This window comes from Ambystoma mexicanum, chromosome 6p, assembly GCF_040938575.1.
Source record: "Ambystoma mexicanum isolate Mex_15411 chromosome 6p, UKY_AmexF1_1, whole genome shotgun sequence".
In the NCBI taxonomy this organism is placed as follows: Eukaryota; Metazoa; Chordata; class Amphibia; order Caudata; family Ambystomatidae; genus Ambystoma; species Ambystoma mexicanum.
Genome location: NC_090935.1, coordinates 482,302,542 through 482,317,851, shown reverse-complemented (window position 1 = coordinate 482,317,851; position 15,310 = coordinate 482,302,542). Strand labels below are relative to the sequence as shown.

The 15,310-nt window shown below is 46.1% G+C and overlaps 1 protein-coding gene across 2 annotated transcripts in view; it reads left to right on the top strand.

The window, feature by feature from the left end:
- The first annotated feature begins 4,677 nt into the window (after positions 1 to 4,677).
- Positions 4,678 to 15,310, top strand: part of PLPP1 (phospholipid phosphatase 1) — a 466,509-nt gene continuing 455,876 nt past the window's right edge. Inside the window, exon 1 of one of the 2 annotated variants that reach the window (XM_069627282.1) lies at positions 4,678 to 5,114. In XM_069627282.1, the coding sequence (XP_069483383.1) occupies positions 5,057 to 5,114 (58 nt within the window). In that variant the 5' untranslated portion in view covers positions 4,678 to 5,056. The remainder of the gene's footprint in view (positions 5,115 to 15,310) is intronic. The other variant, XM_069627283.1, reaches the window with a different exon arrangement.

The following is a 15,310-nucleotide window of genomic DNA, read 5'->3' as shown; positions in this document are numbered from 1 at the left end:
GATACATCCAAAGGTGGGCTGAAACTCACATGCATCATGGGACATGCTGATCACATGAGCACGCATCACCGGAGGGTCATGCATCTGGCCCCGTATTCCCACAGACACAGTGGATACAAGGATGAGTAGGCTGTATCAGTGATTCAACACATCGTCACGGACATGTGTCATGCATCCATGGCTCACACACTACTCTGACACACGGAAATGTACATCATGCATGTCCATGACAGCAGCACACATCTATCACACCACAAACATGTCAAGGTACAGACACAGGCATGCATACATGTGTGCATTCCGCATGCTGCTCAGCATGATGCATTGTAACACATACACCATCCATGTGGGTCATGCCTGACTAGACTCACATGCAGCACCATCATTTCCCTGAACACACACATCCATTCATGGCCCATGTCACACATGCAGCCGAGTAGCTAACTACCACCACGCTTCAACATGCACTGTTTCAAACATGAATGCATGGGCACTTGCCACTCGACTCCCCCTGCATCCTGAGGATCTGGTGGTGAAGCACTGGGCGAATGCTCTCCAGGACCCTCATCTGCTGGGTGGTAAAATGGGCCCGGTGCCCCACTGCATCCGCTGCCTCCAAGAGACACCGGGCCTTCTTGAGAGTCCTGGATTTGTAGTCCTCCCAGCGCTTCCGGACATGTTTGATGTCGCGGGGTGCCACCCCCTCCGCGTTGATGGCACCCATTATGTCCTCCCAGATCCTCTCCCTACTTTCTTGTCAGCGCGCGATGGTGTGAAGAGGGCATCATAATGCCCCAGAACTTGCTCCAGCAGGATACCAACTTCCTTGTCACTGAAGCTGGTAGCCCTCTGCCTCTCTGGCTGGGGGTCGCCAGTGGTCTCTGATGGTGTTTGCCCCGACATGGCGACCCCGATGCAGGTGTGGGTGGGCAACTGGGTCCTGGGGCTGGGCTGTGGAGTGATGGAACACCAGTCGGGAATCTTCTGTTCCAGCAGGGGTGGTCACAGCAACTGGACCCCTGCAGATGGCAGATGTGCAGGCACCAAATGCCAGGCACGGTGGCAGCAGGCAGGCAGACAGCAGCAGTTGGCTCGTGGGAGGCTGCTGGGGGTTCTTGGGGGCAGTAAGTTGGCTTTCTGGGCAGGAGCGTGGTCTACCGTGTGTTGTCGTGTGGCCAGCTTGATACGGAGTGATTTGGCACGTGAAAAAACTGCACGTCAGCGTGTAATTCGAGGAAAGGCCCTTAGCGCGTAAGCGTGTATGTGACGTAACACACGCAGGCGTTTCCCTGGCACGGGCTGAGGGTCCCACGGAGGTTTCCATCGCTCTGTACGTGCTTTTCGTGGAAAGCGGTGCGTGTGTTTTCCAGGCGTTGGGGTTCACACGCGATTACTTCACAGCGGGTGGGTGTTGGCTACACGTTCTTCTTCTACACGCAAGGCAGACGGTGAGTCACACATGCTATTTTTCCAACTGTGGGTGTCCCTGTTTGTCGCGTACCCCTTTTATTCCTCCCGTACTAGCCTGCGTGTTGATCACGTATGTATTTTTTAGGATCCTGGCTGCCACAGCGTACTGCATGTGTTTTTTTACACGCACGTGGGCTACAGGGGTCGCTTATCTTTCCCTGCAGTACTTCCCCAGTTACGCCTTCTTTGTCACGTGTTGTTCCCCATTCCGCATGTTCCGCCCCCTTTTCTGCCCCCTTTTTGGTGTGTGTGCTAACGTTGTGCGCTTTCGCTGTGCGCCTTGCGCATGGCGTTCTGGATGTTGCAATGACGTGTGTGCCCGGGTGCGCCACGCATGGATTTGGCGCACATCCCAGAAAAAACACGGGCAGGCCCTTCCATGAATCGCACACGTGCGCGTGCACTTGCTTTTTCACGCTTGCGCTGGCTTGCGCCACACTTTTCGGCGCACATTTGTTCCATGAATCAGCCCCTAAATGAGGATCTTCACCCCTGCTGCTCATTCAAAGCATTTGCACGTCAAAGTGCAGTAAAAGAAACACCTTGATGTCAAACAAAACTCATTTTTATATAGTTTTTGATATCTCTTATCTCTGTAGTTTAGATAAAGTACTGAACATCATTAATTACAAAAAACACAAGCAACAAAAGTTTACATCGTAAAACAAAACAAAGGCAAGTTGGTTCTCTTGCACAACATTCTATACAATGGACATAGTACAAATTCTACTGTCGCTACCCCCAGGGGACAACAGGGGTCAAAATCAGATGGACAAGTGAAAGACAAGTCTATAATACATGCGTTAGTGTCAAAACAGTCAACATTGGTAACACTGTGTTTGGAGGAAAAATATGTCTACACCTGGTGTTTTGGCCCCGTATAGGGGCTGTTGTAAGCCTGTTTCTTGCTGGGGCCTTCGTCAGGACGGAAGAAGACTGTGTAGTCTGGATGTTTAGAGGTGCTGCAAGATGAATGAGGGATAGTGAGGGGAAGCTCCAGGCATAATAGTGAGGAAAGAAACGTGTGAATAAATCACTAGATGTCTTAATGTGGTGAGTAGACATCACTTACCTACGGATGCATGAATGAAGCCGTAGGCGTGGAAATCCTGAAGCCAATGGTGCCTATGGGTAGGGGTCACAGTGAATTCGTATCGCGCCCTCATCACCAGCATTATGTGTCAGCGGGACCTCCCTGCTGGACGAGCGAGCTCCGGTACGCGTTGTTTAGGCCTTTGGGCCATGGCGCGCATGAAAGAATCACATCCACACAGTAGGAGGGTTAGCTGGGAACTGCTGGTGGTTTCCAGCTAATTTAATCTTATGTGCGTGCATCACATCCCGCGTGCGCGGTGACGTGACTCATACATAACACCCATGCTCTGCCCTTAACAGAGCAAGGCCAGTTATAGTGTTGGAATATTCAACGTCCTAAAAGCATACTTGCCAACAAATCCGAAGCACCTGGGTGGGAGATTTTATGAGGGAAATCAGGAGACATACATTTTCCCATAGGCATGCTTTGGGATTAAAATTATTTTAGGTGGGAGAACGTGAAAAATAGCCAGTGCTGGTCATTGGGCCAGCTCTCGGCAGATCCGAGATCCGGCACCAGATGTGTATCCGGATCTCGGGATCCGGCCAGAGTCAGCTGCCCAAGCCCATGAACCACGCTGTAAAAAAGAAAAAGAAAAAAAAACGCCCGTGACGGCAGCATTGCCGTTTACCGCCGCCTTTGGCACTGATGTGTAATGCACAATGCTCGCTACATGTACAACTGAAAGAAATCAGTTGTACATGTAGCGAGCATTGTGCATTACACCAAAGCCGGCGGTAAACAGCAATGCTGCCGTCGCAGGCGTTTTTTTTTTCTTCTTTTTTTGGCACTACAAAATGAGCCAGGGCTCATCATGGGGACGTGGCCTAACTGCAGGGGTCCTACTGGCCTGTTAGGCCACGCTCCCCAGAGGAGCCCCGGCTCAATGGGCCACTCGCACCCCTGCCAGGCATCCTTTTCTAGTGATCAACACCCTCTCCCCATAGGGGAGAGGGTGTTGATCTCTGCATTTATTTTCTATAGGCTTGCCTGGCAGGGGACAGGGCCTCGCCTATTCAGCCTTAATGGTGGCGCTGCCCCTTGCCAGCTGGGTAGGGGCAGCGTCACCATTAAGCGTCACCATTAAGGCTGAAGGGTGAGGCCGCTGGAAGCTGAGGCCGTTTTACTGAAGACTGAAACTCCCACGAGTTTCAGTCTTCAGGAAACGGCCTCAGCTTCCAGCGGCCTCACGTTTTCTCTATAATAGTGGCGCCGGCCCACGGGTATCTCCTGCTTAAAGGGATGCCTTGCAGGTGCGGCGCTACCATTATGGCTGAAAAGCATTTTTTTCTGGAGCCTACAGCTTTCGCACATGAGCGAGAGCTTCAGGCTTCAGAACAAAATCATTTTCGTGTAGTGGCTGGGGCTGGCAGGGGAGATTAGTGGGCCCCGCCTCAAAACGAAATTTCGGAGCCTGGCAGGGCTGAGCCCCGGCAGGCCCCGGCGCACTTAAAGCCCTGGTCGGCAGTAAAAGGCAATGTTGCCGTGGTGGGCATTTTTTTCCCTTTCTTTTCCCTTTCTTTTTTAAAGTTTTTGTCTGATTGGATGGCCACTACCAACCCTGCCCCCTCTAGACCATGCCCCCACTTGTGGAACCCCCCACCACATTTTTTCCATTTCCACCACTGAAAATAGCAATATTTTTCACTGAAAAATCAGGAGTTTCGCGCCTAAATCAGGAGAGTTGGCATGTATGTAAAAGTCCCTTGCATTACCACTCAGTAATGGTACTTGGAATGCAGCATTATTGCTTAATCCCTTAACTGCTGAGCTAGTATTTGGAATTGCTATATAAATAGGACGAGGACTCGCCTTTATAATGAGTCATCTGTGTCGTCATCTGTGTCACACAGCAGTCAGTTAGTTTTGGCTTCAGTATTTTATGGTACTGTAAATTAACTGCGTTTTGCCTAATTTGGTTTGAGTGAGGCAGATCGTCTTAAAATTACCGATTTGTTTCAACAAATATTTTTCGAAATCTAATATGGCCGCTGCACATGGCAATACATTACGACATAATGACTACTACTGCCCGACAATGAGCACTTGGCAGTATACGACTCTCTTGTCTTTCCATCAATTACTTCAAGACGCTTCCCACGCTTAACATGGCGCCTGGCCTCAGACGACATTCTAAGCAGCATTACGGGTTGTGCTATAGTGCGCATGCGCGGCTCCACCTTTCCATACTCCCTTTAAACAGATGGGACCCAGGAGCTGCCGCACTGTCAGCGAGGTGCCGCCGCTGTGTGAGCATTGTCGCTGGGCAGCAGGGGGCTGGTTACTGGTGAGCAGGGCACGGGTCCGCGCCCTTCCTGTTGGTGTCTAATGTACGGGGCAGCCGGAAATCTGTGAAGTGTTTGTTGGGACTAGCCTGGGCGAGCAGGGAGCCTGTGTGTCTACCCGCGAGTTGCCCACTGCACACAGGTCCACGGAGAGCTCTGCCACAGGTTCATTGCTCGCGCCCTGCCCCCGAAGAAGCAAGACAACATGTTTGACGGGAACAGGTTGCCCTTCGTGCTGCTGGATGTGGTCTGCCTGGTGCTGGGTGAGTATTTTCCCGGGGTATTTTCAGTGCTTTTTCCACTGCATGCTGGAAGCGCCCCCTCCTGTAGTCGGGACACAGATGGCATACTATACACTGCCGCGGCCATGCACCCACCCATCACTTTAAATAGGGTTGTGCTAAGTGTGTTTCAGTGGGGAGCTGGGATTTTCCCCTCTCTTGTGCACCCACAGCTTAGTTTGATCTCTGCTCAGCTTGTCACACACAATTTAGCTGTGAACTTCGCCTTTGGGGTTAAAGTTCTGAATTGTTAGAACCCATGTACCTTGTAGGGGCTGCGTTGTTGTGCTAGTTTATATATGTTTTGCTGGCGCAATAGTTTATTTTCATTTTGTTTTTTCATTGGATAGGTAGAAAATGTTGCGATGGGGATTGTGTGTGTGTGTTTAGATCATAACGTTTGCCACATTAACATTTCGCCACTGAAGTGTTTCGGCTGGTCTTGATTTTTCCTCTTAACTGTGGTCGGTTTGGTCTTGCATCCCTTCTAATAAATATCTGTCTGCTTTGCAGTGTTATATTTCTTAGGCGTTATTAATAATCACTAGGGCACACCACTAAATAATATGTCGATCGTAGCTTGAATTACAAAGATATATTCTTCCCCCGGCTGGACTTGTTTGCTTCTGCTCATAACCTTTGGTGGAAACTCAGTGTCGCCAAATGCTCTCTGGTTGTGCCTTCTGGGCATTTACCCATTAAACATCTGGTTTACGGGCGACTAGCAGAACAAACAAGCTTGTGGCGTTTTATTGGATCATTAAAAAAAACAACTGCACGAAACCAGTTGACCTCTTAGAACACAGTCCCAAGATGGAAATGGACCTGTCAACAGTGGGCGCCGCCCTGTGGGTTCTGGAGCGGATTAAGGGCCATCTCCTTCAGTGACGTGCCACAGCTGACGTGCGGGGTGGATGTTCCATGTTTGTTGCCCAAACGTTTATAGCGTGAGTATCACGTTGTGCCCAAAACCTGTTTAAGATCTTAGAATGCTTGCTAGTTCCTGCCGCAGTTCCAATATGGTCCTCCCTTAGTGGAGGATACTTCCTGAATAACTCTAGTGTAAACGCAGTGCGCACGCAGGTGTACATGAACCTTGTCTCTGAAAGCTCAAGCGTGCTGTCAGCAGATGGGAGGGAGCGAGAGGTTCCATTGCATCTGCTCAGTGTTTGATGTGCACTTGGCATAAGTGGGCAGTGAACTGCCAACGGAGTACGAATACTTTGAGAAGGAACCTTGTGGAACCGCGCCTTCTTTGGCTCGATGTCTTTTGTACCGAGTTTCGGCTTGGAGACCTGTGTAATGTTCATTTTTTTATGATACACATCGTGTCCGTTAAATCTGTTTCTAGAGACCGTCGTTGTATGAGAACATGTCTGCGGTGTAAGGATAGGGGTGTGTTGATTCGCAAGTAACCCACCATGTTACTGTTGGCAAGTGGCATGGTCCAGGGGCTTGTAAGCAATGGTTTAAATAACACGTGCTCGTGGCACTTTGTTTTGCTGTGCTTTAGAAAAGAAAACCTCGTTTTGACAACGTCTGGATGCTGGCACTTTATATTTACTTTTGCTTCATAGATGTCTTTTTAGCGATACACGAGAGACAACGCTAATGTGACGGTGGCACTCTTTTGACAGAATTTGTGGAGGTGCAGGATACAGTGCTTAATGTTATCAAGAAGGCTTTGCCACCACATTTCTAATTAGTAATTGCATCACTGGATTAAACATGTTGACCTCTTGGCAAATACGTTACTGAGTTGGCGTACTGGGTAGTAGGTGTGCTTTATCCATAGATGGTAATTTTATTGCCTTAGCCTGATGGATATAAAGTGTGTTTCCTTCAATTTTTGTTTGGCAAAAACAATTCTGTTTGCCAATTTTATTACCATTTGTGACGGTGCCTGGAAAATGCACGTCAGTGCGTTACCATGTTTGGTTGTACTTTTTTCCTTTTTGTTTTTATTTACCAAGGTTGCGTGGAGTAATTGTTTTTGAATTAGCTTGCTAATGATAGCTAATTAATTTTTTATAACTAACCATTTAAAGGTGATGACATTGATCTTGCTGTCTTTTTTTTTGTTTGTGTGCAATATGAATGTACATGTATCCATAGTGTGCTATTGGGACGTGTGAATGCGAGCGGTTGCTCTTCAGATCCCACACATTTTTGTGGGTGCATGGATTTTTGTATATGTATTCTGATGAGAACCTTTCTTTATGGAAAAATACAATGCACAACGTTCATTTTTGATGGTGCACGTAAAGGGTGTATGTCTACATGTTATGTTTTCTGCTACCTCATGTTTTGCATCTGAGGGAGCAGTGCCGTGGCATAAGGGGAGAGGTGTACATTCCACTTGACTATTTCCAAGTGGATCTAGTTGCTCTAATGAAACGATTTCATGAAGGTTCCAAGGGTGGTTTTGTGTTTGAACATGAAGGTATGCCTGGTGCTAAAAATAAAAGCATGCACGCTTTGGGCTCTGCAGAAGTTGCATTAACCCATTATGTGCTGTAATGCTACTTTGGAATTGTGCTGCAGCCTGATCCTTTTCATTTGAGAGACTATGTTCAAAATTACTAGAATGGAAGTGGAGTGGCAGGTGATGTCACTGACTCGGGTTTAAAATTAGGGGGGGTTGGAGCTATTTGGCTCCCTCGGCCAACTGATGCGGACCAAACACCCCTAAGTGAATGTAACTCTGTGCTTTTGGGACATCTATAAATGCACATTCAGACACATGCACAGGACATTTAAAGCATAAGTGGCCAAAAATAATGGACACAATGTTTTTATCTGGGGGTTAGATTTTGCGGAACATCATGTACTGGTTTCTCATTCCCCAGTGATGGCTCCTGGTCACTGGTGGATGACCAGGAGCTGCTTTTGGCTTCTAAATATATAATCTCATTTGGGTCTGTGACCCCCAACTGTGTGTGTGTGTGTGTGTATATATATATATATATATATATATATATATATATATATATTTTTTTTTTTTTACCAGAACCTCTGTTGCTCACTCAAGGTTATCCTGTGTATCTGCGCAAGGTTTGTCAGCTCTTTTTTTTTTATTTTATTTTTTTTTGGTAAGAGAAAACTACAGTTCAATAAATCAAACTTTTGTTACAATTGAACCTCTTCCACATCACGTCGGTCCTCTCAAGTCTTTAATCACAGTCTATTCTTTGTGATGGTGATAAGTTTGGGTCACTATTGGTTAGATTTTTAATTTTTCTTATCACAGGTTGTATCGCAGAGAATCATGGCTAGATAGACAATTACCCTGCATGATAGTTTGATGTTCTGGCCGGCGCTTACATATGACCACCAATCATTCATGTCATGGTTCCGAGGTTTGAAGCTATTCAAATACAGGGTCCGCTGGGTAATTGTGCCTATGCATTCAAGTACCAAATGCTTGAGGGACTCTATTTCACCCGCGTCACAAAATCGACATTTATTGTCTGCGGTATCTTTCTTTTTTCTTATCCAGAGCATTTCTCGATTGTTTAGGGCATTTAGCCTGAATTTTAGAAACATGTTCCTGTGATATCTTGAAGGACAGTCTAGTAGGTATTTTGGTGGCTTGTGTAATTTAATTTCTCCTAGACCTAAAGGAAGACCTGTTTTTAGTTTCCTGCGTTTTTCAATGTTTTGCATCCAGTCCCATTCTTCTAGTTTTTTTTTCGCGTATTGCGGTTGATTGATTAGGTCGAGTCGACTTATATTTGCGGCATCCATGATGGCTTCAAGTTTTTGTTTCAAAATTTGGATTAATATAGCTTGGGTGTCGTCGTTTCTGATCTTGAAAATTTCATATGCTGGTATTTTTTTGCTACAATACATTTTCCTAATGGTGGAGAGGCATTTCCAAATTACTGTCATGTACAGCGAGTTGAGTGCAAGTTCGTATCTCAGTGCCAATGTCGAGATGTAGTGGGGAAGCCTCAAGGCATGTTTCCAGAAGGTACCTTCTAGTCTTTGCCATAAGCGAAAGTCCAAGTTCCAACCGGCTTCCGCTCCAAATACGATGGTTGGAATGACCTTCTGTAGATAGAAAGTCAATATTGGTGCAATAGTGAATTTCCCGTAGTCATGGTTGATTTTTGCTCCTTGTAAGCCAAGTTTGAGAGTTCTACTGGTCATGTCATTGACCCATGCTGTTTGGGAGATGGAATTGTTGAACATCACACCCAAGTATCTTATGGATGTTACAATATTGAGTTTATCACTGGCGATTCGCCATATGAATTTTTTTCCTGCGTTTTTGTTAGTGTGACTGATGCTCATGATTTTTGTTTTGTCTGTATTTATCAGTAGCTCATTGACTTCATGTACTCATTCAGTCGTGTCAAAAGGCGCTGTAGGCCGATCTGTGTGTAATCGATTAGTACTATATCATCTGCATAGATGATGTGTTTGATTTGGGTGTCCTTGATCCTCGGCGAAAAACAAGGTACTGAGTTTAACCATTCCGGTAGGTCAGCTATGAAGATCTTGAATAGTTCAGCTGCCAACGGGCAACCTTGCTTGACACCTTTATGAGTTATTACTGGTTGGCTCAACTCGCCTTGTTGGTTTAACCTGATCTGTATCGAGGTGTTGGAGTGGAGAGCTTTCAGTGGTTCCAGGATTGTTGGTGGACATTCCCACTTTTTTAGCTTAGACCAAAGTTTCTCGCGGTTTATCGTATCGAAAGCTTGCCTAAGGTCTATAAAAGCAAAGAAGATTTTTCTCTTCGTGCGCAGAGCCTCAAGTTTTAAGATGTTCAACAAGAGTAGGTTTACGTCGACTCCGGCCTCCTCTGTGAAGCCTGTTTGTCGAACATCGTATATTTCTGTCTTGAGGGCCCATAAAGTGAGTTTCTTTCGAAGGAAGGAGCCATAGACTTTCCCGATTGTGTCAAGAAGGACGATTGGACGATAGGAACCTATCGCCCTTCTTATAGATCGGTACCACAATCGCCTTTAACCATGACTCAGGAATTTTCTTGTTTTCCGACACTATTCTGAACATAGATTCCATGAACTTGGCCCAATGTACTTTTTATTTTTCTTCAACATGATATTTGAGATCTGGTCGGGGCCTGCTGCTCCTGAGTTTTTTAACTTATGTATTGTTGTTTCTATTTCGTCGCTTTGAGGCGTTATATCCCACGGTAGTTCTGAGACATTTTCTTGAACTTGTATGTCTTCATTCGGGTGTTTATATATTTTCTTGAAGTGCTCAACCCATTTGTTGCCATCAATCGGGTTTGAGATTGTCGGTGTTGCTTTTGTGTTTCCTTTGTTTAGGATGGCCCAAATATCACGCGTGTTTTTTGTGATCAGCAATTGAAGCATCAGCTCCGCACGGTTTTGTTCTATCATTGCTGAGTGTGCTTTTAGCCAGTGTCGATATTCTCGACGTCTTACTTTTACTTTAATCGCAATATTGTCTGATGGGAACTTCAATTTCTTGATCAGCTGCAAGTCTTTCCTGAATCCTTTTTGCTTTTGCGATGACATCGCTGTACAGGTGTTTATTTGAGTACCCAATTACTCTAGAGTTTATGACTTCCGGCCGGCAGTCCATCAACAAGGGAACGTAATTCACGGTGTTCTCTTTGGTTATGTCGGTTGTAAGTTTCCCAATTTGCGAACGGTTGAGCCTCAAGCCATTTCCCGCTGCATTCGATATGACTTGTAAGTCAAATTTTTCAGGAACGTCTCCCCAGTCCGTCTCCAGAACTAGGCGGAGTAGATCATGGTCGCTTTGAGGCATTGGTATGACGTTTAAGGAATTCACTTGGTCAAAAAGATGGCTTGAGACCCAAATATAGTCTAGTGTGTTTTGGCTATATGGGCCATGCCATGTTGGGTTACATGGTTGGTCTCCTTTTGGTTTTCCCATTGACCATGGTACAGTTTCTTATTGCTAGGGCATCAAACCAAAGCTTTCCTCTCTGTTCAACCTTATCGGGTTCCTTCAGCTAATTTGTTTTTGTAGTTTTGTCGAATTTGTACCAACTACAATTTAGATCACCACATACTATGAAGGTTAGGTTGTTGTATTTCAGTGATGCCTCATCAATTAAGGTTGTCACTGAGCCGATGAAACTATTTGAGATCTTGGCAGGATTCCAGTATCCATTTATTAGCAGTAGGAATTGTTTCACCTGCGTTGTTGTAGCAGTTATTTGTACCAAGGTGCCTTGAACAAAAGGATTTGGGTTTCGGGATTCTAGTGGCGTCAGCCAGTTTTGGATCTTCAATAAAGTGACTAGCCCAGAAAACGGACGGCCAGTTGCATTTTTCCCGGCAGGATTTAGGAATGTGATAAAGCCGTCTCGAATTGGCAGCTCGCGTAGCCAGGTTTCCTGTAGACATACGGCGAGGATGTTGTTCATAGGCACCTCGAAGGTGAATGAATCCTCGAGTGTTCCAGGATAGCACAATTTGGTCCGTGTTGTTCTTCTTCAATCATTGTTAATGCTGATTTCCTTGTTGGAATTGGTTTCCGGACGAATTGGCCTGGTGCCACGTTAATACTAAATATAAGCCATGTATTGTTATTACATAGTGGCTACTGAGATTGCACAATTATATAGCCACAAGCTTTTAGATGTCAGATTGTCAACTTGCCCCATTTATTACAGGTGTTAGGTAAAAATTGATGGTCACACTGTGTGAGACTGCCCAGCAGTCTAGGTTATTAGATTACCCACCTTTTGGTATAGGTCTGTACTATACAAGTTGTTAGTGTGAGCTGTAGAGCTGTACAAATGAAATCCGTAAATACAAGTAGCCAAACACTTCAAGGTTTTAGTTATAAATAGTTTTATTTAATCAACATCAATTTTAAAATAAGCGTTGTTTTAAAAAGGCAATTCGTGTAACAATGTGTAGATATACATTTTAAAATTACTTTTCAGGATTAAAACAAGTTGGTGGATAATCTTTGAATATGCTTCCTACACCCTGGGGTGACTTCAATCACAAGGACAGTATTGGCATTTATTGCAGATTCTGAGGTTGCAGAAAGGAAAGGTTAGGGATGGAACAAGGTTAAACAGTTTCTCGGTTTATGTGAGGACAACTAAACCCTTCAATGAAATCTAGATGAGCCTTTCCCAGCAGTAACAGTATACACCATGTTACCACCTATGAGGGACAATGGACTATAAGGGTCTTCAGGGAGCCAAGACAGCCAAAGTCAACTGGGGACACAGTCTATGGCTCTGAAGCACTTTTTAGATCAAAGTATTGCACAAAGTTAGAGAGTTGGTAGAAAATCACTTGTAGGGTCACAAGCTGTTAAGCCTGTGAGAAGAGAGGTGAGATCAACTCTACAATGTAAGCCAATGCAATTCCGAAACTGAGACGAGCACAGCAAAACCAGGCAATAGGGCAAGTACCCCAACCCTAAACGGAACCTCTGGTTTGAAGAAGAGTGGCCCAGCTGGATTCTGTCCTGCTACAGCTGTGCAGACTCTTGTTCCTGAGCCTCAGCCGTGGGTAAAAGAGGGACGACCTCTGGAGGGCTCCTGTATCGGTACTTGGGAGGTCATCGGCAGCTACAGGCTCTTTTCGGTTCAGCAGCACTTTGCAGTTTCAGGGCTTAGCAAACAGCACAGTGGTGGATCTTGGATACCGGTTGGACTCATTTTGCTCCCTCGGTCCTGCACTGTCATGAGGGTCTCTGGAGGTCCTGCTTCGGGATGGTCCTTAGGAGTGTCCTGCAGCTTCTAGCCGCATTCGTTCCACGGCAGACGTTGCACTGACCCCTGGCATTGGGTTCTTGCAGCAACAAAAGAAGCACAGCCAATCGGGGATGGTGGTCCAGTGGAGTTCGTCTCAGGGTTAGTTGGTCCCACTAACCCAAGGGGAGAAGTCGTTCCGTCTGGAGCTTCTCTGTCGAGGTGAAAAAAGGAGTTCAGCACAGCAGCAGGGCTTCACCGGGCAATTCAAAGGTCCAGGAGGTTGCAGCAAGCTTTGCCAACGGTTTCTTTATTTGGCGTTTCTCCCAGTGGTCGACTCTGCCCCCTAGTCCCAAACACCCTCGTTTTTAAAGTAGGTTTCTTCCATTCATGTACAGCCTAGGCTGTGAATCGCAAAGCAGGGTGGCTGTCCTTTTAGGACAGCCAGCTAGCCAATCGGAGCTGGTTGCATCAGGCATTCCTAGAGACAAGTGATGGCGGAGTTTCGGGACCCTCCTTCACATCCTGTCCTCCAGACACACTGAAGCCAGAGGTGGGCTTCAGTGCTGAAACCTGACAAAGGTAAGACAAACAAAAGGCTCAAAACTCTTAATGCACAGAGTAAAACCCACGATAGACCTCACAAACAGAAAATGGCAAAAAAAGAAGATTGGACATTTTGACAAAATGGTCACCCATGGGTGCTATACTGCAGCTGAGGGTTCAGCCTGTGGTAGAAAGCACAATGGTAGTAAAAATTAAACCACTGCCATCAGCCATTTAAAGTATTGAGGGTAACAATTTTGTTTACATGAGAGTAGGATAAGGGGCTTCTTGTTAACCCCGAGCACTCCACATAAAATGGAGTGTGCTGGACCTACAAAGAGAAACAGTAAGTAAAGTCAATTTCACTTTACTATTCTTGGGGAACTGTAGTTCACCCAAGAAAAGGTATTTAAACCTTATCAGAAATCTAAAGGATTTCTCAGGGACCCTGCACTGAAGGTGCTGTGTGTCACCATACAAAAAGCAGATGCCTATGGAGTTTGTCAGAATCCAAAAACAGTGGAAAACAATCTAAACCAGGTAAAAACACACGAGAGAGTGAGAAAAAGGTTTCACTCACGCCAGGGTTAAAACTAAAAAGTCCTAAGTCCAGCAAAAGAGCTGGGGGTCTCTAAGGTGGGAGGAATTTAGCGCTACAAATGAAAATTCTCCCTTGCAGGGCTAAGGGTGTAAGCTGTCTCGCCTGTGTGTACCCACAACCGCCATGGAGGACCCTGCTCAAGAAGATTTGCCCTACCACCCATCCCAAGGAATGTTGACACCTAATTTCAGAAGACTGGAACTCTCCCCTGTAGATCCCTGCCCTCAGAACCAGTAACCCTGATCAGACCCAGGGCCTTCTCACACCTGGATGCTGATTATTGGATTACTTTTGGTAGAGGGAGAAAGGGTGGGGGTGGAGTTAGAGTAGACCAGAGGAGAGGTTTCGTCTAGAGGGAAGTGCCATAATCTTGTATTTTGCTGGAGCCCCCCAAACTTCTTTCTCCGCTTTTCCCCAAAAAGGCACTTTGGGTATGGCTTCAGCATGCTGGATTGGACCCTTAACGGTTTGTCTGGACCAATCTTCTGTATCGTTTTGCTGAAATGTGGGTGGGCAGCCCCCACCCTTAGTTGATTGATTGTTGGACTTCCAGGTGAATCCTTCTGTTGAGCTCCTCAAGTCCTCTGCCATAGAGGTGAAAATTGAAGCTTTTGAGGAAGAGGAAATCCCTTCTTCCTACTCACCTTAGGGGTACATTTGGGGTGGAATAGCTGTGTGGACAAAGCCTACTGCAACTGATGCACTGTTACCCTCAACCATTCTATTGAGCGGAATTACCCTCTGCAAGTGCCCTTTTCAAACCTTCCTGGCAAGTGCATTTGTCAAACCTTCCAGGATGGTAAGGGCTAAAGAAAGGACTTGCCTTGCTCCTGAGAACATGAACTGGGCCTCCCCATCACCAACGGCACTAAGGAAGACAACCCCTTGATCTCCCTGCATCTCCAAACTGCTTCAACATTGGCTTGAGCTTCCTCAATGTCGAAGCTGGTACAAGGGTCTTGACAGAGTAATTTTTTTTACCTCTACTACTATTGTTGTTGTATTTATTGAGCGCAGACCTAGCTTTGAGAATCAACTGAGCGCTTTTCAGAGGTATACAAAAGTACAGATGCCTAACATAGCACTTTTCAGAGGTAATAACAGTACAGCTATATAGTGGGGGTAGGATACAGAGGGGCACAGAGGAGGGGGGGGCAGACGGCATCTAGTGAGTAAGGTGGCGCAGGGGGCGCCGTGATGGCCTAGCTGTGGAGGAGGGATTCCTTGAAGTGTTGAGGTCTTGAGTTTTTTTTTCTGAATTGTCGAAGCATGGGGCTGTATCTGATGCTGACAGGGAGGAGGTTCTATAGTCTTGGGGCATAGGCAGAGAAGTCTTGTTTTCTAGTC